This window comes from Pholcus phalangioides, unplaced genomic scaffold (genome assembly GCF_987345545.1).
Source record: "Pholcus phalangioides strain wild (caught in Gottingen) unplaced genomic scaffold, Ppha-v1.0 ptg000001l_1, whole genome shotgun sequence".
NCBI lineage: Eukaryota > Metazoa > Arthropoda > Arachnida > Araneae > Pholcidae > Pholcus > Pholcus phalangioides.
In genome coordinates, this window is record NW_028301594.1 from 793,138 (window position 1) to 819,076 (window position 25,939).

The following is a 25,939-nucleotide window of genomic DNA, read 5'->3' on the forward strand; positions in this document are numbered from 1 at the left end:
GGATTTTGGTGATTATTCCGATGACCATACGTCCTGTATTTTCACGTAATTTAATAATGGACTACTCCAGTAAACAAGAAAATTTTTTCAGAAAAAACTAGCAACTAGATGGGTATTTTTTCCTAATAAATGGCTCTCCTGCGTACTACGCCTCTAGTCATCACAAACGTATGGACTCGGGGATGTTACTTCGCTAGAAAATTTCGTAGCAACGTATAAATAAGAGCGTAGGAAAAACTTATCTTTATGCTACGCGTTTATAGGCAACATAAAGCGGAGAATCACGATTCCAAAAACTCGGAAATGAGGAGAGCGATTCTTAGATTTTCAATAAATGTTGTTTTGCGCAAAACACATTTATGGTACTGGATTGAACAAGATCTTTCTTCGAATTTCTTTTTAGTAAATTTAATGTAGAATTTTAATGCGTATGCGTATATGATATAGTGTGTGTGCGTGCGATAAATAGCTCAATTAATCCTTTGAAAGGCAAGCGTTTTTCCAAAACCCATGCAAAAAAATGTAAATGAGTGCACCCCCTTCAAAGAAAAGTTTTATTGATTTGATATATTTTCTCTCATCAGGACGTTTTTTTATATATAGAGGAAATTCTCACGCGACATCTTAAACCATCAACACCCTTCCCAAACAAGGTCATGATCAACACTTTGGGAACCATTGTATCAAGATATTAGAGTAGAAGAAAGAGAAAATTCTTTCCAGACAGTCGTATCTTAAGGGCAGCAAAATATCGGCGCCCCTATGGCAGCAGAATTTCTTGGACCATCCCTAGTTGGTGTCAAATTCTATGCGTAATTAAGAAAATATTGCCTGTAGTAAAAAATGTATATATTCTACTGTTCACAATATGAATAACTGGTATCAATTTTCCAAATGGACTAGTGATTACATCAATGATATTCTTGAAGCCTGAAGAGGAAATTCATTTTCATTTTCAGAGGAAATTCATTTTCGTTTTCAGAGGAAATTCATTGAAGAGGAATACATTTCTAAGCTTAGTATGTTGACTTGGCATATTCCATGTATTCGCCGATGCATTGTGGATTCATTAAGGATTCGGTTGGAAGATTCTTTGCACCAGCTAAAATCTTCTTCACCAGTGTTTCCATTCTCTTCCCGTTGACATTGAGCTGAAAGAATGAAGATTATAAATAAATTACCTTTTGGGTGAGGATTCAATATACTATGGAAAAACAACGTGTGTAGACCCAAAATTGGATAAAGAAACCCCTGCTGGACGCGTTTCGGAACTGTATGGAGTTCCTTTATAAGTAGCAAAGAAAAGAATTGGAAGATGGTGAAAAATACTCCTTATAGCGGGAGTTACTCGCTGTTCCAAACAAAGAGTCGAAATTCAGTTCCCTAGTATAATGAAGATTAGTTGAAATACAAATCGGATCAAACTCCAAGAACAAGCACAATATTATTAACGAATATGTTTCTTAAAGTTTTTAATTATCCAACGCAAATAACATATTGAAGAAATATGTTATTGAAATTTTCAATATGCATTTCATTTCTTATTCATGTTGATGTCCATCTGAGAGTAAATAATCTCCTGGAAATTTACTTTCATTATTTTCAAACGCCAATTTTTTCGTTGCCTTCAAACAGTTCTTATTTCTCAAAAAAAGGTTAAAAAATATGTGTGCTAATTACCACCTGATTCACAAAACACTTCTGAAGAAGCATTTTACTTACCTCATCCCGTAATTGTGAAATTCTTTACCACCCAATTTTCTTACCATTACTAATTTATCACTTGTGAAAAGACACACGAAGCAATATCTATTTTCAATCAGTGATATTCGAGAGTTTCTTTTGATATGTTCTAAGTTCCTTTTTTTTTCAGTTAAACTATGAATCAATTCACACATTGCAACATTATACTGATTTTCATTATCAGTTTCACTAATCTGAAAATCATACAATGCGTATTTCATGTAGTTGCACCCTCTTCTATTGCCAAAAATACTACGAATCATGTGAAAGTATAGCATAGACGTTTGATTTGTTCTCATATTGACCTCTACATTCAGTGGGGTATCATACCTTTAAACATAGTGAAAAACTATGCTCTAATAGAAATACCATTAAAAATGCTATTTAACCGTTGATTTATTTCAATTTTTTTACACATGTTTTTGATTGTGCTATCATATATGCCAGTATAAAGTTTCACGTCTCTGATACTTAATTATTTTTTTTTAATTTTTAAAAATATGCATCGAAAACAGCTTGAGTGCATGAAAAGATACCATGACATTAATGTTATTGAGTAAAAATTAATTCAAAACATATATAAATGAAATTGTTCAGTTCATGAAATGAATCGAAAAAGGTTGAGATTCCATTGATTCAATCTTATTTAAAATTTAAATTTCAAAAATTTTTGTATATAAAATTTAATTTTAAATAAGATTGACTCAATGCAGTTTCAGAATTTTGCTTCACTTCACGAACTAAACAGTTTCCTTTATTTTGAATCAATTTTTATTCATTTACATTGATTTCATGGTATTATATCATGCGCGCAAGCGGTTTTTAATGCATTTTTTTGAAAATTCTAACTGTATTTTTCTATTAGAGCAATTTTTCTATAGTTTCTCAACATGTTAAAAGGTATGAGACCCCTTAACAAAAATTATGCTTTTTTAATGTTTTCTTTTTTTCGTTCTGTTATTTTGTTCGTAATACGTACTCGTGGGTTCATTATCAGTCATTATAAATTTGCAACGCATAAACCATTATGGGTCTCTTGACCTTTTGGATATTTTTTTGATCCTCTTCTCAATTTATGTAAGAAATTGAATGAATACAGTGAAATTGGAATACGAGAAAAAATGAAAAATCAATCACCGGTATGGCCTTGACGGGGACTATAATCGGCGGAATGTGCCGTGAGGTAAGTTCTTCTTTGATCTTCAGCTTGACCATTTCGACAAAGTCCGGCGTGAAATCTTTTCTTTGTTTCATCTTTATGAACAGAGCTGCGACTTCGTGGCCGCTTTGAATGATCCGCGAAACGCAGATGCTGTCGTCCACTTCGGGAAACTTATTCACTGTAAAATAGATAAAAATACTCGGATTCAGCTCAGTTAATTATTCTAAAAATATTCTCAATAAGAAAAATAAAATCTAATGCTCAAATAATAATTATATAGTTTCCTCACCTATACCATAGATTTCAGAGCTTCCGAATCTCGCTCCACGGTTTTTTATAGTGTCATCACTGTACAGTTGAAATCAAATGGAATGACAAGAATAAGGGAAATCCCATTACTATTTTAAAATCAAAACATTTATGATTGTCTTTTACTGATCAAACTTTTTGTGCATAATAAGTCGATTATACAGGCTGTCCCAAATTTTTTGCATAGTGGATATCTCTGCAATCGTGATTTTAATAACCTGTTTCTAATTGCAAAGGGATTTCAAATGGCTGCAGTTATTAAAAATGTCTTATATTTCTAGGGAGGGGGGTCATATACATTAAAAAAATAGAAAATATAATAACTTTTTCGACAACCTTAACATTTTTTACATTCTGTAACTTTTTTTAGCAACCCTTTTATTACCCCTGTGAGCTAAAACTTCGAATTAGTGAAATGAAAATGCGGCTCTGAGAAGTGATTAACAAAAAAAAAAAGTTCATATTTTTAAATGCAATATTTATTAACGGCGATATTTGACTTTGAAGTTTTCAGCATTTATCGCCAATGATTTAGGGGGTGTAGTTCATCAATTGCGAAACGTAAATAAATTCGAAGTTTTAAAAATTCTGTTAGTGTGTGTCAAAGCTATTGTCGAAAATGTAATTTTCGTCAAATTGACAATTATTGTCAAAATAATTGTCAAAACTTTAACTCAAAATCATAATTGTTATTTACTGTGAATAAACAAAAATAGAATGGTTGAGTTCATTCTATTTGTGTACAATCCCTAAAAATGGCTACTTATGGGTCACTGAAAAATCTACAACACAGTGTTAAGTTGCCAAAACAGCGATTTTATGTATTTGATATCGCTCGATAAATATCGCATTTGAAAATATTAATTTTTTCGTGAATGGCTTTTCAGAGCGCGATCTACATTTCAATAATTGGAATTTTAGCACACGGGGACTGCATAAAAAATTAATTTCTCCATTTTTCTACGTAAACGATTTCTCAAACAAATTTTGAATATTTTAAGTAACAGCACGTCATTCGAAACCCTTTTGGAATTGAAATCATGTTTCTATAAAGTCAACGGTCGCAGAAACATCAGCTGTGCAAACAATTCGGGACAGTCTGTATATAATGGAGATTTTCGATTACCATCTTCCTGGACAAATGAGTCCTCCAGTTTTCGAGCTCTTAATACCCATATCTCCGAGCCACCATACACCTGGGATAAAGAAACAATATAATATGTATGGTAATATTATGACACTTTTTAAATGGGCAATACAGGCAGTCATAAAACTTTCGAACTACTCTGAAACGGTTTGGAAGAGTTCAGTTTTAACGTTTCACACACAACCATATACGTCTTCGGAGGTGTTGTGCGAGCGAGAGTTTTTCCTTTCTTTCAAACCGAGCACAACTCCCGTCTGTCGCCATACGCAATTTACTACAGAACGAGTTCTGCTGGAAGTGTACATGTGCACCTAACAATTTGAGTGCGTAGCTAGTGATGTGCGTGAATTTTTAGTGCTGCCATCTTTTTTTCATTCTATGAGTGAAATGTAATGATTGAATATTTGTACCGTTGTAGGCCTGATGCTCTCTGTGGCGAGAGTCTGTTCAATAAGAATATCGTTTGATGACCGAATACAGATATTCCTCGCTTTACGCGTTTTCGCTGCATCGCAATTTTGAAAAACTCAATGTAAGAAATAGTAACTTGCGAAATTCGGCGTGGAGCTTGATAGTAATTTTAAAATGTTCTCTCGAGAATGAAAGATATGGCATATTTGCAATGAAAACTTGTTGATTTGAGGAAGTAGATGAGACAAATGTGCACTTGAGAAACGATCAAATCGTAGTCATCAAAGCTTGCGACTTTTGCTATTCCATTGATAATGTCATCAGAATTTTAATAGACAAAAATGTTCAGAAAGAGACGAACTTTCTTATTTGTCCGGGATTTTCTGGCTTGCAACGTCAGTTTTTATAGGGACAGAGAATGTTACTCATCATGTGAATCTCGACTATTTCGAAAAGTTGGCCTGTCATTCCAAGACCTTCAGGAGAAAAAGATCCTCGCCCACCATAACCAGTCCATTAATTGAGAACACTCAGAAATAATAAACTATGTTAATTAAATTTATCCATACATCGTAAATTGTTGAGTTTTGCACATGAGTTTAACTAAATAATTGATCCACAAACATTTGTTTTGCTGTTGGAGATATAAGTTGACTTTTTTTATCCTTCTGAAGAAACTCTCCCTATTACTATCTCACCCATGTTGAATTTTTCGCCTTAAGCGATTATTTTGTGGATCCAATTAATGGCATAAAGTGAGGGACACCTGTACGACAAATTGCTCCTTGAATTCATGTCTTTAAATTTCATATTACACCAATTAAATTAGCCAATATGGATCCTAATTAAACTCAAAGCATGTTTACAAGGAACAACTCGTTTTCTCTGTTTCTGCTGAAAGCTTGACAAGATTTCACACACTGAAAATTGATTATGAAACTTTAAGAAAAATTTTACATTTATTTGTAAGCATTTATAAATGTTTCTATTGCCATTGGTCAATTTGTCACTTGCGGTTTTTATTTGTATCCATCTGTTCATTTTACATTTGAAATTCGGACGTTAATTCCACAGAGAGAAATGTTCAGGACAATGATTGGTTATAGTAACAGTTGTCCATGGTCACCATAGCCCAAAGGTTTTATGCACCAAGCCAATTGTATTTGGAGATGAGCTAAAATTTTGATCCCGACCAAATATTTATGCAAATAAAAATACAAATATAATGGCCACAACACCAACGAGGTGGCCCATAAAAAATATGGACGTCAACTATATCTAAACAGCAACCCAATAAAAGAGCAATTATCTCGAAAACTAATAGTTATGATAAAAATACGATGTATATGCTTTTTTTAACTTTTAACCCAGGCTCTGTTGAAATTCCTCAATAATACAATGCCCATGAAAATGCATGGTTGCTTTATCTGGATAGCTTCTCGATTTATCCTAGCATGTTTATGTTATTTCCAGTCGTATTAACGTCCCAGTCGTGTTAGCATATATATTCACGTCCTTCCCTCCCCCCCCCTCCCCAAGAGTAAGCTATTACATTTATTTACAGCCCTATTATAGAAAAAATTCTCCACGACACCACAACCTGGAGTTGTACCTTACCAATCAATATTACTCTACCGCACACCAATTCAGGTCGTATCGCCATACGGCAATTTCCTACCGATGTGGTTGAGTGAGAAATGAACCCCATGTTAGGTAAGTAAAGAATTTGTTATCTATGTGCTTTTCTTGGATCGACCCGTGTACCCTCACGATAAGCTCACCAATAGATACTGGTGCTCCCTTGTGGATGCAGTCGGTTGACGGTGTATATCATTGATCATTTTTGTCGCACCACGGTCATTTTCTGCACACGAGGGCTAATTAGACCAGGACCTACAATTTATTGCCGATTCCGAACGGCAGGCTTGTTTTTATACTCATCGAGAGGTTGGTGCGTTAACCCCTCGATGGGGGACTCCCTGCGGTAGCAATTTTTTCTGAGGGCACGTCGCCGTTTCTGTTGTGCCTCTGTGTCAGGAAAGTTTTCTGACAAGGACGAACCGGGCATCGAACTCACGACACCTCTAAACATCCTTTGGTAATTTAGGCGAGTATCTTATCGACCTGGGCTAACGCGCCCTTGACGGTGTATAAATAACTCCTGCGTGTGTTCCTTCCTATCCATCACGTTGAAAATTTCGAACACATTAATCATATCCCCCCCCCCCCGACACCTGTGCTGTTCCAATTTAAGCACATTAAAAAAAAAAACAAGCCTCTCTTCATATCAACAAAAAAGTCAAGAAATAATTAATTAGAACTCAAACAAATAATTATTTCCTTTAAAATGACTGTGATGTCTCATAATAATCTAATATAAGAATAATCTTCAGGGACCTGGGAATTTCTCTAGAGCAGAGCCAGAATATTTCACGAATTTGTTGTCTTTCCACATGAAAAGAGGTTGCGCCGGCCATGGATTCGAAACGACCATCTCGCCAACTTGATCCAAAACACATTCACCTTTACGAAGTTATTGAGAAAGAAAAAAAATTTAAACACTTTTTAACTTAATAAATTATTTAAAGGCATTTAATATTAATCACTTACCCAATGTAATGTTAAACATCCTTCATCTCATACCTGATTCACTAAAAACTAAGAAATCCAAGCCTAATGCAGGAACCTGAATTTCTTCTTTGTGTACAGGTAAATCTGGGTTCGAACCAAAGAAATTGAAAAGCTCCGTGCATCCTAGAATTACAAATGAAATGTATCAAAGTATACAGTTAAAGAATTCTTGTTTTCATGTTAATCGAATGATTCGATTTATGTAATCGGAATTTCTATGAATATCTCACCATATAATGATGTGAAGAAAACGTCTTTTTTGATCCTATTGTTAACCATGTCATACACATAAGAATTAACAGGACAAGATCCAGAGATTATTATACGGAGAGTTTCCAATGAATTGTGAGGACCTATGGAAATTATAGTTTTTTTATCAGTATTTACCATAATCTCGACGTCTATAAATCTAACCCAGTAGACCCCACAACTTTTGGTACGCATTCCCCTACGTGCACGCAAAAAATATTGAGTAATGGTGGTAAAACGAGTGAAGTAATGAGACTGGGTATGTCGGTCAAATCTGATGCAGGCTTCGAAATTTTACGGAATCGCAACACCATCATTGAATCAAATAGCTTGTGAATGGAAAATTAACCATATAATTTATGTTTCCATGTAAAAGAAGAAAGAAAAATGTAATTATTGAGTGACTGCAATTAATAAAGTAGAAGAGTGCTAATATTATATATATAGAGCAAATATATTATTTTCTCAAAAAACTGAGAAATTCTCACATAGTCTTACCAGGAACAATATCCTTGTTGTCCATCTCTTCTAATACCGTTGGCGTCAAAAAAACCGTTGTCACACCGTATGTATCGATAATGTCCCAAAATGACGGTTTCTCGTTGTAGTATGGCAGCCCTTCGTACAGAATGTTCCGAGTACCAAAAGCCAAGCCAATACTGAATATATTGAAGGATGCCCATCCGGCCTGAAGCGAAAGAACAAACGTATGGATATCATATCGTCCCCGTCATGCTAGAAGCACGAATGTGCAAATTTTTACTTTTTTTTTTTTAATCAGCTGTTTGGATACCTTGTTTTGCTATCTAAATTGTGCCTGAAGCGCGAATGTATCCCTATTGAAACACAAGTTACAAAACATTTTAGGAAAATAACATCCATAGAGTAACATGGGTAGAGTAAGCATTTCAAATGTCATTTCCTGCGGTTTTTTTCCCCCAAGTACACTGCACATTCATAATTACAGCATGAGGAAAACGACATATAATCATTTTCTATTTTGAAGTTTAAAACTTCTCAGCGATCTCATACCCCCACTTTCATAAAGAATATTTATTAGGTACATTCACAGTTAAGTAGAAAATGATTACACACATAACTATGAGAACACAAACACGGCCACACTAACAGTCAGAACAATACGTGCGGCATGTATCAATTCGTTAGAAATCCCCGAAGAGAAATGTTTTGTAATACATTTTCCAAGTCTTTCGTGAAGAGGTAAGCAGAGGGAGTACGTAGCAGTAGTGAAACGTGATTAGGAAAATATTAATAAAACGGTCGAATGAATTCGACTATTCATGATATAACGATCTAGAAAATAAATACGTACCAAGTGAATCATGAGCATGACATCATTTGGGCGAATATCCAAAGAGAAATACATTTCTCTCATGTTTGTAATGAGCACTGCCTGTTGTGTAAGAAAAAATAATACATTCAGCATCGATCTGGATGAAAATGATTCTCAGAAGTGTCCGGGATGCATCTTGATACGTATCTCCCGATTTTTCTCATGCAATTGCATTCATGTTAAAGTGCAGAATATAGTACTATGAAGACCATTTCTTCTTCAAACGAATGCATTTCCAAGAACTCAGAAAAAAAAATTTAAATAGTTTTTGAGCACAGTCGAGCCCACTTATAACGAAATCGTTATGTTACAAAGTAACTTGCAATACTGGAATAATGTTTAAAATATCGCTTTTCACGAATTGCAGTAATAATGAATATCGAATATAACGAAGTTTTTTGACAAGAATGGATTTTTTTGTAGGATTAAGTTCCGTAAAACCAGACGTTTTCTCTTTCAGAAACAGAATAAGATTGCGAAGTATTACCGTATTATTCCAAGAGAAGCCCCAAGGGCATATTCTGCCAGCGCCATCTATACTACTATTACTATTTAACCGTTCATGCACCTCGTACACATCCCTCTGCTGAATTTTTACTAATCGGTGCATGTCGGACCTTAGTGTGAGCATATGTATATGCATGGCTACAACGTATGTTTGTTGTTAGAGTTGTGCTTGTTTCGAGTTCGTGCCATCTGTGTTTCATATTTGAAGTAAATATGGTAAATGCTTGAATTTCATGTTATATAAGTATCATGTTGAAGGCCTATCAGTTCTCTCTGCGAAATGACATTTTCAAATGAGAAACTGGCTCGCATTCATGCTTCGAAAGTGGAAAATCGCAGAAAACCCACTTTAGCCGACCATCACTGCGCCGTCGACGGAGTTCAAACCTAGATCCTCATAATGAGAGTCCAGCAGTGCCATCTATAGCTAGTTGACGATTTATTGCTACAGATAAGCTCAGGTTGTGTTACCTCCCAGAATAGCTCAAATGAAGAAGGATCGGCATAATCACAGTTTCGTTTATGTCAGCGTTTCTGAGGTTTTGTAAGCCGCGGGACCATTAAAATGTCTGTAACAGTTGAACGGACCCCTTACAGCAGTGGTTCTTCAAGTTTCTGTCACCCACGGGCTCCTTTGCTATAGGCAACGTTTCTTCGCAGCTCCCCAGAATAGTCGAATGAAAAATCCCTTCAAAGCACTGAACAAATACACACTAATATCGACAGCTTGTCTTTGATATAGGGTTGGCGACGCCTCTAGGAGCCGTGACGTACGCTTTTGGAACCACTGACTTACAATGTACAGTGGAACTTCGTTAGAGCGCCCTATGATATCACGCCAAACCCGCGTAGCGCCAGAAATTTTCGGAGTGTTGAACATTTCTTCCATTTCTAATTCTTCCAAAGTCGTTACAGCACCAGAATTATGCGAAATAAATGGTGGCGTTAAAATTAAAATTTGGACTAATATTTTATTCAATATTGCTAATGTTTATGACACACGTTAATATTTTAATTTCAATTATAATTAAGTTCTCAAGAGTCTATCATGTCTAGTCCGCGGATCATAAGTTGAGAAACGCTGCCTCAAGTATATTTTTCTCATTAAACTCAAGCATACTGGTTAAAACAGATATCGGATAAAACTAATATTTTTCACTTTCCCGACTTCGTTATGTCCGGGCTCCATTATTATCATATGACTTCGTTATATCCGGTCTCGACTTTATTTATATTTACAAAACAAGTATGTGTCCCTACATATGGGATTAGAAGAAATAAACAGGAGCTGAATTTACACCAGCAGAATGAACGATTCCTTTTGGTGGACCAGTTGTTCCCGAAGTGAAACTCAACACGAAAGGATGATTGAACGGCAGTTGCTCGTACAACGGCTCTGGAATCGTCCCGTTCCTCTCCAGTCCATTTGCCATGAAAGCCGGATAAAAACAGCTTTAAAGAACACAAATTCATTTCATGTCATAAACCAGTGGCAATAGAATACCAAAAAAAAATTCAAATAAAACTAAAACGAGATTGGATGCTATGTTTGAGCATCACTTCCATCGCTAAAAGAACATATTGCAGAAGTGATACTTTGGCTATGGAATTCTTTAGGACTCGCTCCGAGGTATGCAAGTGGAATAGTAATAATTAGAGCCTGGATTATATGCAAATGCATATGCACATATGCATTTGCATATTTTGACACTTTTTAGCATTAATGCATATAAATGCATAAAATCAAAGAATTTTCAATATAATGCATATTTTTGAAGGTTTATTTGAGCTCATTCAATTTTTTTAAATAATTTTTCAAATAAATTTGTTTATAATATTTTCATAACATCGGCTGTTTTCCCCGCAGGTGGAATTTAGTGAATTAATACATATTTTTAAAGTATTTTGCGAATATTAACCGTTTTATTGTATTTCTAGAGATATGTCGAAGTGTTAGATTTTTTTTAGAAATAGTGTTTAAATTCTTTTCTACTGGTATTTTCGTTATTGTGCTACTACATCGAAATGAAAATTAAAAAATTCCTGAATAAAAAATGTGTATATATATACATATATATATATATATATATATATATATATGAGGGGGGTAATTTTTTGTAAATGAATACATATGCACTACGAAATAGAAAAGATGCATTTTAAAAATGCATCTACTTTTTTTTTTGCATGGAGATTGTTTTAATGCATATTTTCTCATTTTTAGTACATATTTCGGAATTTTTGACTTTATCAATATTTCTAGTGTATATTCTGAGGTGTTTAATGCATATTTTCTCATTTTTAGTACATATTTCGGAATTTTTGACTTTATCAATATTTCTAGTGTATATTCTGAGGTGTTTAATGCATATTTTGGGATTTTCAGTCCATATTTAGCATTTTAAGTACACATTTTGCATTTTTACGTGCATATTTTTGCATTTTGAAGTGCATATTTTTGCATTTTGAAGTGCATATTTTTGCATTTTGAAGTGCATATTTTTGCAATTTTAAGTGCATATTTGCATATTTTGCCACTTTTTTAGTGCATGTAATCCGGGCTCTAGTAATAATTATTTATTAAGAAGTAACCAACGAATAAGGCAACGAATCCGCTGAGCAACCGAGGGTTAAGATTTGGTATCCAGGTGGGATCCTCAGTCAGCGTGATAAGTGGTTAAATATACTTTTTCCCTCTGAAGACGACACCCATTGTGTGTCGAAATGCTTTAGGAGTTGTGTATTTTTCGTGTATTTGCCTTATATATTCGTTGGGGACTTAATATTCTTGGGCAAAGTTGATCTACTCTTCCATAATAACTCTTTACCTGAAATTATCAGCATGTACTGTGTGTAAAATGAATCAGTAGAAAAATTTAAATGGAATTTGTTAAACCCCTTTATGATCACGGACATAATATTGCGTCCAAACGCTAGTGGAATAAATTCAAACAAGTAATCTGTATTTTCTTTCCTCTCTCTTCACCATTGCGAAGCTTTACAGTAACCCTATGAAACGAGGTTGCTTTTTCCCATCATTTTTTTTTTCTATACTCCTGTTAATGATTTTGTTCCACACATATATCTTTCTAGTATATGCATGTAAGATTGAAATAGAAGACGTAGAATGAGGGTGAGAAGACAGGCTCAAAAAAATTCTCTTATCTATTATACTTTTCCCTTTTCCCCTTCCTTTCTCCAACGTGCGGTTAGGTTAGGGCGAGGTTACCAGATTTATCGCCGATTAGTCAAATAAAGATAATCCACATTTGTTGATAAAAGCTTGTACGTGAAGTGGTTTAAATTCGAAATATATATATACCTGTTTGGAATGTGAGAGATATCTTTCTTCAACGACTGATCATTCGAAGGAACAATTATAACCAATTCGAGATCTGGAATACCTGCACGACAGGAAAATAAGCATTTTTTGGATTAAAAAATCTACGAGGAATAAATAAAAATAAAATGCATGCAGCATATACAGGGTGCCCTATAAGTGCTAAAGCAGCCTCTATCTTATCAACCGTCCGTCGTAGAGGTATAGTTTCAAATTAAAAAATGTTCAAAATTCGTTCAAAAATTACACTGTACCAGATTTGAGAGCTCAAATAAAGTACAATATTTGCTCAGATATTCGAATTTAAAAAAAACCGCAGAAAAGTCGGGAAAAAGACCGTTGTTCGTTAGTTCTTGTCAAGTGTTTGTACTTGTGTTTGTTACCAGTTCGAACGTGCCACTAGTTCCCAACTCCCCGGGAGAGTCGACTCGTAATCTCACGTTCGGCCACCGATTGTTGCTTGGACAGTCAGAGCTATCTTCAATTATTTTACGTTTGGGCACCCAAACAACTAAGAGTCTCAAGCAAGGCTTCACTTCCGTGGATAAACACAAGAACTAGAAGCAAAATATCGCAAATCACAACTTACGTCGGAAGCCTCCGCTTCGGAGTGAACACCTAATTCAAGCAAAAGCCCCCGCTCATAGCATGCTTAGGGAAGTTGAGCATGACCATGGAGAACGAATCACCGAAAAAATGTGTCCAATCCTCCACTTCATCGACTAAATGCCACTGTGTCACTCCTTGAACTCACGAATCCCCCACTGTGTGAAGTATTCCAGCTAAGGACCTAAAATCTTGAGAGCTTAGAATAAGAATAACTATTATAATGACATTCACACAAGCCTCGAACAACCGGAGCAACCATAACCGTCATCGGAACTCCTTATATAGGGTTTGAAGAATTATTTTTCCATTGTTTGTTTTCTCCAGTGGAAGGACAACAATGATAAAAATTCCCATCACAAACAACAAAGGCGGAATTTCCGATTCGTGCAACAATGAACATGAAAAAGCATGCAATGCATGCTACTGCACCTTCAAACGAATGTCTATCGGGTTCTATGCCGTAGATTTGACGATGCGTGAAAATTCACAAGAACGAGGATTTGAGAACAAAAAACTGTTTTGTTTTAAAACATGCATGTTCGGGTTATTTTCATGAGTGGTTTTTCATTCAAATTCAACCCTCGAAGCTCTCATAAGGACTATAAAAGTTATTCACACACCCCTTTTGACCACCCCTTCAAATTCATGACCGAATTGCACAATATTTTTATACATGCTAACTGAGCACCTTAATAAAGTAATTCATCAAGAAATTTTATATTAATTTAACATGTTTTTCCTTATAAGTAATATAGAGACGAGAACAGCGGTGGAGGGGGTAAACCACTTCCGGAACAGAGGTGCGTCCCCGGATGCGCCCCTGTTCTCAAACTCTCAATTCTATACTACTTGGGGGTCATGCGGGAACCTCAGGTGCATAGAGACTTCTCCGATGAGATGAGGCACAATGATTTATGACAATAAATATATCAAATTCATAGGTAATGTAATGAATTAGCACCTCTTTCATTTTGTCCTGGGGATATGATGCTGTTAAGACGGTGGCGATTGGGGCACTTTTTTTTCAAAATAAATATTCAACAATATGTTTGAGTTCCGTAAAACAGCCTCATTATCACCAAGGGTTCCGCGAGAAGCTTTATGTTGGAAACCTGTGTACTAGATCTAATCATGATCTAGTGTCTACGGAGATGGACATTAGACCTCCGGGTCATGTCTGGCTAGGTCAGTACATTATAATGGACCTGGTTCTATGGGCAGTTCTGTTTGATTCTGAAAGTACAGGGTGCATTGGTAACATAGCGTATGTCATTCTACAAGTGAACCGTGGATCCTAGAGGCATACTTCCATTCCGGAAAAAGAGAGAGAGTTTCCCTTAAACTCCTTAATAAGTACTCCTTAACTATAACAAGCATAACGTTGATAAGTATCCCTTAACTCCTTATCCTCAAGGCACCCCCTTAAACTTTATTTCCCCCGTACCCCCTCGTCCAAACTATCCCAGGATCACAAAAGGAATCACATGGCCCCTGGTTGAAAACCAAAGCTCTGGAAAGTTTCTACCTTCTATCGCCAAAGGTGAATGATCACCTTTCTAGGAAATCCTTCATAAATGCGTAAAGCTTGCAGCAAGAACCCACGTCTTTTTCAGTGGTAAGATACACACACACACAGACATTGCCAATTTCTATTGCCAGGGCGTTGGCAAGAATTGCTTAGAAATTTTTTAGTTTAGCGAAAACCTCCAATCGAATATCTGGAAATCAGTTAAAAAATTAGTGACCTTTAGTTATTTCAGACAGAAGTTTCAGTACATCTTTCTCCTCGTTGTTGTAACGGTATCTGTCAATAGTGAACAGGACTTTAGGAGAAACTTGCTGTAGTCTATTAATGACAGCCTGTTAAAAGCAAAATGTTAAGAAATGTGATTACGTAAGAGTATAAAATAGGCTAAACACAATATTCTTAAGCTGGAAGATTATGACACGTTGAAAAATCATTTGTTACACAACTTCTATTCGTTGCTGATGCTGTACAAGTTTTTTCCGGCATGCCCACGATCTCACGATCAATGAGCTCATATCGCAAAAGCGACAGAGCCTGGGTGTGCTCGGTTACTATATACATTATACTACTTTACTACTATTAAGAAATGAGCTACTTACTTCGTTTGCTTGAATTTATTTTCATTCCTTACTATATTCATATATATTATACTCATATATACTATATTAATGCTTTGAGATCATTTCAATCATGGTTTTTCATTTTCTAAAATTTGTAACATATGCATTGGTAAGTGCTTTGTATTAAGAAGACACCAACAAATGATGCAAATTCACGAAAATACAAAATTTTGTAAATGTAAAATGTATTCTCGTGTATTTGTCTTATTCGTTGGTGTCTTCTTAATATTCTTGGGCAAAGTTGATCAATTCTTCCATAAGTCCTTTATTTTGGAATAACTCGCGAACTGTTGATTCTAGAAGCATACTTCCAATCGGGAAAAAGTATCCACTAACAGTGTGTATACCTTAGATATAGTCAAACCTCGTTAGTGAGTCACTCTTGAGAGAGCAAAAATATGATTTAGTAAGCGGAGTGACTCGTTAAACGGAGTTAGCCATGGCTGTGCCAATTCCTGCCTCAGGACAATTGGGACTTCCAAACAGTGACCTGGTAAGCGGAGTGACATGTTAACCGGGTAACGCACTAACGAAGTTTGACTGTACTTCATTCGTATTGCAACGGGATAAATATTTGAATTAGAAAGTTGTTGCCCTGTCTCTCTCGATCCCAAAAAAAGTAAATATGTTTTTGAGCGCAATATTCACTAAGTTATTTGAATTCAAAAATTGCTGGAAATGAAGAAAAAAACCGCATAAAAAATAACGGTCAAGCTCATTTTACGTTTCATATGTTGTTTTTTCCCTCCCCCCCCCCTTTCCCATTTTCAGTGAAAATTGTTGAATTCAAATATCTGAGCAAATATTGCCGCGTTTTTAAAATGCTATTTTTTATTGGGTTCAAAAGAGACAAGGCAAAAACTTTCTAATTGGTTTTTTTAGCACATGGGGGGAGGGGGGGGGAATTAAAAGTTAATCTTTTTATATTTTAATAACTATGCAAACCTCTTGCAATATGATTGACGTATAAGGTACACACGCTATTTTGGATACTTTTTCGGATTGGAAGTTTGCTTCTGGGATCAATGGTTCGCGAGTTATTCTAAGATAAATGGGCTTTCCTAGGCACCCTGTATATTACGGTAAATATGTTAAATCGGTGGTTATCCATAATCACTAGTTATCATAAATAGCCACCAAACGTTTCGGTTTGACCACATTTATCACTCTTGCATAAGTAATCCCCGAATGAAGTTGGTAAGTATGATAAATATGGAGGAAGCAGATATATCTTTTCTAAACTCAACTATTATCAATACAACCCGTACTATCAGTTCTTTCCCGTACGTGATGGGTGCGCTACGCATATTTTACTACAGAAATTGAATTAAATCAAAAGTGTGTTAAGGATTAAATCATTAAGTGTGTTAAGGATTAAATCATTAAGTGTGTTAAGGATACAAAAAATATAAATTACTATCAGTCTTGTAATGTTAACTTTCTTCACGTTTATCAACATAATCAACACCTATCGATTCCACCAACCCACACGATTACATTACCACACACTAACTCTGGTCATGCCTTACGGCAATTCATTACCAAACGAGTTGGGTCAAAAATGAAGTCGCCATCTATCGTTGGTCGCCTCGGATGCGTTAGGGAAAAAGAACTTCTTGCCTATATTTTTCCCTCTCCAGGATCGAACAAAACGGCAATCTTGATGTTATTGACCGAACATCTTACCACTGCAACACTATGGTGCGACAGTTCATTAAATTTAACTACTTGAAGGGTAAAAATGATAAGCATACACACACACACACTGTAAGTGCCAAAAAAATTCAAACACCGTTTTCACGTTAAAGTGTCAAATCAGTAATGATTTATGATGTTATCAACATGAAAAGTGCATAATGGTTCTCTAACGTGGTCAAAAGGGAGTGTAAAGAGGGCGCAAATGCGAATGGTTGCAAAAACATTTTTTTTCTTTTTTTTTTTGGTGATTTCACAACATTTTCTATACTGACATTTACAACGTTTATTACCTTTGCCCTTCATTTCATTGACGATTTATCATATTTACCAATACGAGCTGGAGATTACACGTAATCACCAGCCAAAAAACAATAAATTCGCAAAATTCATCAGACTCGCCAAAAGGATCGGCGATTATGCATGATCACGGGATTAATCGTATTTACCGCAATATATGCATACATACACGGTTCCCCTTGAAATAGGTAATTATTTCCTACCTGCGAACCCATCAATGGATTAACAGCAGTGTAAACAGCACCGATAGCTCCGCAAACAAGTTTACAAACCATAGTTTCTTTCCGCGTAGACATGTAGCCTGAAAATGGTAATTTAAATATCATCAAATAAATATGTAGACCTATACTGCATGTTTCTGAAAACAATTTACGGTTCAAAATTTAAGAATATGCTGTATTAAAATTTGGGTTTCGCTCATTGAACAAATGTGAATATTATTATGATAAAACAACACAGTATCTCTGGTATTAAAATTCCGGTATATCTTGGGAAATGGGTGCGATCGGTTATGAAGGTCAAGGTACTTCTCTCTAGTACTTCTGGATTTACCCAGACGAAGGAACCACGGCAACTTTTAAATTCTTAAATACTCTCAAATATTCTATTCGAATTCTATTATTTATTACTCAAACCACGAGTGCCGTGGTATCGTAGGATGCCGTGAGGTCGACTAAGACATGGATGCACAACCTCCGGCTCGCGGGCCAAATGCGACCCGTCTAGGGGATTCCATCGGCCTGGTTGTTCCGCAAGTATCAACAATCGATAAATACCTACGCTGACCATATTTCTTTCATAAAAATACGGGATATTACCTAACACTTGTCAGAGGCAAGTAAAATTGCCAGTTACATCCATAAAGAATTGTCAAATGCAAGTAAAATTGCCAGTTACATCCATAAAGAATTGTCAAATGTAAGTAAAATTTCCGTTCAAAGCCGAAAAAATTTCGAAAGGCAAGTAAAGTTACCAGTAATGACCAAAATCCCAAAAACATTGTCAAATGTAAGTAATATTGCCAGTTACAGCCAAAAAAAAAATTGTCAAAAAGAAGTAAAGTTGATAACTATCACCAATTTGGTGAAAAATCACCAGTCGCGGAAAATGAGGGGTATTGCAAGTCAAAATGTTATTTACCACAAAAAAAAACGCATATGTTTGACAAATGTGTGCGACGAATATACGTATTTATATGACTGTAATTGATTATGATAGTGTGTCATAGTTATCATATAATTTAATGTCATGAAAATAATCTTAATTCTTGATTTCAGTAAAAAATAAAAATTCAAGCAAGCTGCGTTAAAAATACAGCGGAAAAAAGGACATTTTATACAGAAAAGTAGAGATGCCAAAATTACGGAGATGTCGTATAAAGTACGGGTCATATGGTCACCCCCCTATATGTGAAATGTTCTGCCCCTCGTGCGGCAGAAATACCGCATATCTGGCCCGCGATCAAAAAGCTTGTGCGTCCTTGAGCTAAGGGATGCCTCGAGTTACTTTAGACATAAAATGAAAATGAGACTATTCTCAAAGAAGAACGGTATCTGAACTCTGGCCAGCCATTTTTTTTCCGTACAAACATGCGAAATACAATCGACGGTCGTTATAACGACCCTCCCTTCGAAAATGTCCCGTCGGATGTTACATTGGAAGGTCGTTGTATCGCAAGGAATAACATGTATAGATTATTCCGCATAATCTACATGTTTCATACAACAAATAATAACTTATTCGTTATATGAAATGTTCTATGAAAACATTTGGAACTTATCCTACCTGTCATTATAATCGAATGGTCGCTATAACGAGAGTCGACAGAATTATCTAGTTTTACGGTTCTATACTTCTTTTGTACGCAAATTGAAAATTATAATTTCTTACAAGCGATCACATCACCAGGCTTGACACCAGCTTTCCGAAGAGCCGAGCCTACTGTCGATACCTCGTCAATTAGCTGTGGGTAAGTGACTTCCTCAGCCGAGTCTCTTTCTTCTCCTGATTCAATAACAATACCAGGATGAGATAAATTGAATATGAATGTGCCCTTATTTGCATCAATCAAAAGATAGGCCAATTTAGGAATAATTATTATTTGTGTATGTATTGTCAGTTTGTTTGAGATAATTATGTATATAAAAGAACACTGAAATTTTGTCAAATATAAACATTCAAATACCTAAAAGCAATAGAGCGACCCCTTCTGTGCGGCGTAAAATGTTCTCCGTGTAATTCAGTCGAGCTCCGATGAACCAGTCCATGGCTTTCGATCTCTTTTCAGGATCACCGATGACCTAAACCAAAATGCCAGGATTTAGATTTTACATGGTTGATGTTATTTATGACTTCATTATTGTTATTTGTCAGTTTCCTCTAACAATTTATTCCATACTTTATTTATAACTATAACGAACCCTCTCTAAACCGACATACTCCCAACTTCGTCTAGTTAGTCGTTAGAGGATCAATTAGTGGTTAACCGTTATTGGTCAACGAAAGACACGTAGGTAATTCCATAATGCAAACTATCAAAGTTATGTCTTATGTACATAATTATTCAGAAAAATCACCAACAAAAAGGTCAAATACAAAACTCCTAGTGCATTACGACACGATGGGTGTCGTCTTCAGAGGATCCCACTTGGATTGGTTACCAAATTTTAACTCTCGGTTCCTCAGCAGAAAAGAAAACATATACGTCTGTCCAAGTCACAAGTTGTGACCAGAATGAAGCTGAGCGCCTGCGTGTGTCTTCTATAACGCCCTGATTGGCTGCTTTGCGAACTGGAGCTATCTGATTGGTCTATTCGAATTTTCTTACAATTCCTGCTTGTAATGATCTTAAGCCATGGCGCTGCGATCGGTGGTGTTGATTTATGGTAATTTACTAATTTATTTTTCAAGGCTCAAATATATGTGCCTTCGTAGAAATCTAAATCAGCCGTGAATTTTACTTTGTTGGAAAACTTCCGCTTCCTGAAATTATAAGGCAGTCTACCTACTCTCACATACATAATTAGTGTGACGGATAATTATAGGAAATACCACTTGGTAATTATATAATTATAGGCAATACCGCTTAATAATTACATAATTATAGGCAAATACCGGTCTGTAATGAGAAAAATTTTAAAGAACACTGAATAAAACAGTACGAGGCCCAGGTTTTATAGATAATAATAATGATAAAAATAATAAGTATAATACAGTATAATAACAATTTTAACCATTGCCTTACACAATTTGACACGATAATATCTTCTGAATTTTTTTTCAAGATGTCGTCACGGTTTTTATCAGGATTAATCCCGCTTTCTTACTCCTATGATCTGACTACTATATCCTAGACCTGAGCCTGCCCAAGTCTGGCACAGTACCATTAAATCGGCAATGATTCTACAAGCGAGGTGAAATTGTAACGCACAAATGACCTCACATCACTAAGAATTCATCCATTCCGTATTGGCACCTCATCGTGCACTATTTTTCCCTTTTTGAAATTATTATACATCGCGTATATTGTTATAATACTTATCTCATCTCAAAATAATACGATTCGCTTATTTTGACAAGGAATCGCTTTAGATATGAAAGAAAGTTATTTTTAGCACACACACACACACAACTGACTATTCATTTCAATCGGGATTTTCCAGATAACGTCCATAATTCACGTGGATGTTTTAGCTTTGAGCATTTATCATCAGAAACTCACTTGAGTATTTATTATTCAACTTAACCCTTTCAGACCCCGATGCCATGAATATGTGAGTTGCTTTTTCTCACTGTAGAATCTTTTCTCTGGGCATTAGGGAGTTAAGCACTCACTTAAAGAATTGCGTAAGTTTTGAGTTAAGATATGGTGAATATTAACTTTCGGGGCTTTCATCAGAGGGCAGCACTTGGAAGTTGAACTTCCAGGACGTTTTTTTTTTTTTAAGATGTATTTCGGGAACAGCGCGATTTATTACATAAAATTCTGGAAAAAATTGTATGCAAAGATGAATATATCCTGCGTCATCTTGGCCGAAAAAGTTTGAACGAAGTGAATTATTTCTTCATAGAAAGAAAAATTTAAATATTGAAAAATATATTTGCTGACATTTTTATGTTTTTAATGCATTTTTCGAGTATCAAAAATGAAAAAACATTTTGAAAATTCTAAAAGAATGAATGATCGAAGTATGAAAGGGTTATAGCTTGCCTATGAACTACATCTAATAGCGAATTAGTAAAGTGCTTAAAACATATTTAACATTACACTAAGCGGTTATAATACTAGAAGCTTCAGTAAAAATTTACATTCATACCTTAGTATACGGCTGCGAATGAATAATATCAAAATGATGGAAGGTTTCTGCCCAAATTTTTTCATAATTTTCAACAGACCACTTGTGAAAGTCCCAGTAGTTGGCTGCATAAATTAAGATAAGAATGGAAAAATTTTAAGATTGCATCGTTTTATTAAATCGTTTAATTATGGAATTATATCAATAGTAATATGAAGCACGTGGTTAAAATACAGTGCCACATAAATTCGTGAATGGTTTGAAAATTCATAAAAATTGAAGGAATTGGTTTTATTTTAATGAGATTCGAGAAGAGAGAGAGAGAGAGAGAAATAAGTTATTCTCACGACAAAGAAATTTTTTTTTCTTTTCTGTACAGAAAAAAAGCTAAGTTCAAATTTTCATTGATAGATGACGCTGCATGCAAGTGAGTCGCTGGAAATACACTAACCCTCCTATATATAGGTTACCAACCGTCCCCCTTTTATTCTCCTTTTCAATTTTTCGGAATTTACTTTTTTTCTGTGGGAATTTTTTTTCCTCCACTTTGAAACATATTTCTTCATTGGTATGAGTGTTTTTGCGGATTTTTCCCCCCACACGCATCCAGCAATAGTTGTCGAAATTTGCAGAATTTTTTCCTGTTTTTGCTTTCTGTTTGTGATTCTGTTTCAGAATTGGGAAAAATTACTTTTGTGGCCAGCTTTATTGGTCGGAATAGTGACGCCATCTATTGTGATGATTATGATAAATCGCAGGTGTCTTAATTTCTCAGTTTTTGAACCTGGTAACCCTACACACTTTTTTATAGGGCTATCAGATTTGAAAAATGAAGACGCCTGCGCGTATACCCTATCACTTTTCCCCATTTCCGCAACAGATGGTGCCACTTACTAATAATACCGGGGGGGGGGGGAGGGCAATAGTAATTTTTCTGAACTAAAACAGAATCGATAAAGGAAAGGAAAACAAAAGCAGAAATTTTTTTGGGGAATTTCGACAACTATTGGTCAATGCGTGTGGGGGAAGAAACCCACATAAAAACCTTTCATATCAATGTTTCAGAGTGTAAGAAAAAACAATTTTTCTCAGAAAAATAATTCTGGAAACCAGAAAAGAACAAAAAAGGCTGAATTTTGCGAAACTTGGGAGGACGCTAAAAACGATATTGAAAAAGAGGACGTCTACGTACCCCTACCTGTAAAATATGTGCGATTAATGAATCGTTTCTGAATTTTCCTGTTACCGGTGATTAGGAAAGAGCGCAAACCATCTCAAGATGGGCGGTCATGTCTGTCTGTCTGTCTGTCTGTTGCCGGTGATTTCATGAGGTTTTAATTGTGATTCTGACATTCGTGGATAAAGCACTAATTGGTGAAGTGGTTTTACCTCAGTCAAATGAATCGCCGGAGGAATTTTTAAGAACACTTCGAACAAAGAAGAGATAAAGAAAAGTTCAGGTCCCTAATCAGGTCGATAGATGGCTTTCTTTCTTTCAACCGAGCACAACTCCGATCTATCACAATGGACAATTTACTACCGAAATGAGTAAATTGTGTGTAAAATATGAATATGTCCGAGTGCAGTGCGCATCCAGTGTTGTGAGTGAAGTTTAGTGCTGCCATCTGTTTCCTCAAACCATAAGTGCAGTGTAATGAGATTGAATATTTATACCGTTGTAGCCCTGTTGCTCCCTTTTGCAAGAAGGGGGAAGATCGGCTCGCATTCACGCCGTCAAGTTGGGAACCACAGGAAACGAACTTCAGCGGACCACCACTGGGTCGCCGGTTGGGTTCGAACCCGACTCCATTCGACGCGAGTCGGACACCAAATCCATACGACTACACAGTCATGATAGAGGGCTTGTGCAGCGTCCTCTATCGACGAATATTTGAAAATTTAAATAATAATAATATGATTTGAAATGAAATAAAAAAACTCTGCACGAAAACAAATTAATTCTTCGTGAAAATAACTTTTTCGCTAACAGCATTCAAGTATACAAATTTATTTGTATATTTGAATGCTGTTGACGAAAAAGTTATTTTCACCAGCAGCATTCAAATATACAAAGTAAAAATGTAATGTATTCTTGAACTATTCACCAATTTGTGGGACACCCTGTAAATATTTACCGAAATTCAAGTAGTATTTCTTTTCGATTCTCCGCTGGAACTTAACTATGTTCGATTCTTGATTCTCGGTACTCATTCTGAAATAAACATAAAATTAACATGTAGTGTAGTCAAAAAAGAATGAGAACAATTTAACAGCAAAATTCGTCAAGATACGGTGGAATGGCCTTGAAGGGCCTTGAATTTGTTAAAAGACAGTTCGTCATATTCGGGGTGCGATCGTATAATTTATTAAATAGGAGTTCGTTATAGCGAGTTCTATAATTCGTGAAACAGGAGTTATTTCGGCGTATTATTGTAGGAGTAATTTAGGGGATGTTTGGGAAAAATTCGTTAAAACAGAGTTCGTTATAACCGGTTCGGACTTTTTCTCACACGTACGATCATCTAAATAATAAATCTAATCGCAAAAATGGGACAGATTTATCATATTTGATAACACGAAACGGCAATTATGCGTAATAACCTGCAAATGGGACGGATTCAGTACGACTTATCATATTTACCAACGACGCTTCGGTATTATTTAGACGTCGGTAAAAGTGATAAATTGATAGGGAAATTTACCAAATTTACCAAAATGGTCGATGAATAATAACCGGATTTTTCACAGTTACCGTTTACATAATCTATCCAAGACAGATTCTCTCGTGAATATACACGTATACTGATGTATCACGTCAAAAGTACTTGAGTCAATAAAGAAGCTATTTCATACAAATTCGAATAATAATCAAAATTGAATTTTCTTACTTTAAAACTTCCTCCGAACAAGCTCTAGTTTTTACCTATTCTTTGACTCAGGATAGATCACTGCCAGACCTAAGAAAAAGCAAATTCATTGCTTTTTCACTGATAAAATAGGAACTGATAATATTGTAATTATCGGAGTGAGTGAGAAAATATCGTTGTTTCTAAAGAAAACTTCACGACGTGATAACACTATTTTAAATCTAGCGGGCTCTTTTCTGCTAATCGAATGTGTGGTCCGGAAGAATCATGACATCCCCAGCATTTCTTCGTGGTTCTTCAGGATAACAGCCTATGCAATGTTATTTATGCTTACACAGGACCGCCCTTACCAGACGCGGGACTTGGGGTGGAAATAATAGCGAATCCAGGGGCGTACTCACAATTTTGGTGGATTCAAAAATGTTTCGGGCCTTTATCCCCGATATTACATATATATATTGGGGTGAGGAGGGAATCGTCTTCAAAACTTCGAAAATTAGAACACAATCAAATAAATTCCAACAATTATGTAAATTAATCAATGAAAGGTACCTCTTCAGAATTGATGAAATTGGTATAGAGTCTAGAATCTAGAAAAATCTAGAATTGATGGAAATTCATTATTAATGAAATTATTAACTCCGGAATTGATGAAAATGTATTATTAATGAAATAAATGATTCCAGAGTTGAGGAAAATTTAGAATTAATGAAATTGGTAAATATGAAATCGATGGAAATTCATTATTAACAGCTTCGAAATTGATAAGAACTATTATAATTTATATCAACCAGTACTGAACACAAAACGTGCGAAATAAAATCATAAAGTATACAGGAAAGTTATCTAGATTTATTCACTAAAAATTTGTATACAAAATTCATTCATGTTACTCATTTCTTCCAACATACTTTTGCAAATCACGAAATTTCTGAAAAACGTGAGACACCCTTCTGACAAAAACGCACCGGCACTTTGCAAGCATTGTACATAGGGCCGTCTCAAGAGCATCATGTGCCCCTGGGCTAAGTGATTTTTCTTAAAACCGTACCTGGAAAATTCTTGAAAATTTCAATGTTTTCATTTTTGTTAGACCCTATTCTCGTGAGGTTCCCGGGTAGGCCCATGCGTTACGACTGCACTGACTGCACATTGTAATTGTTCAGTGGGAC

General features: G+C 35.5%; 1 protein-coding gene across 1 annotated transcript; it reads right to left on the reverse strand.

Annotated features, from left to right (window-relative positions):
- Positions 1-832: 832 nt before the first annotated feature.
- On the reverse strand, positions 833-22,020 carry LOC149089630 (acetoacetyl-CoA synthetase-like). The gene is made up of 16 exons (XM_089232014.1): positions 21,922-22,020; positions 19,791-19,905; positions 19,496-19,609; positions 17,809-17,906; positions 15,208-15,322; positions 12,836-12,917; positions 10,812-10,965; positions 8,986-9,066; positions 8,151-8,340; positions 7,634-7,756; positions 7,416-7,526; positions 7,170-7,295; positions 4,341-4,410; positions 3,195-3,253; positions 2,881-3,083; positions 833-1,151 (listed from the first exon to the last, which is right to left on the reverse strand). The coding sequence occupies exons 2-16, from the start codon at positions 19,870-19,872 to the stop codon at positions 1,017-1,019; spliced, it is 1,743 nt and encodes a 580-aa protein (XP_089088140.1). The 5' UTR covers positions 19,873-19,905; positions 21,922-22,020; the 3' UTR covers positions 833-1,016.
- Between the last annotated feature and the right edge of the window lie 3,919 nt (positions 22,021-25,939).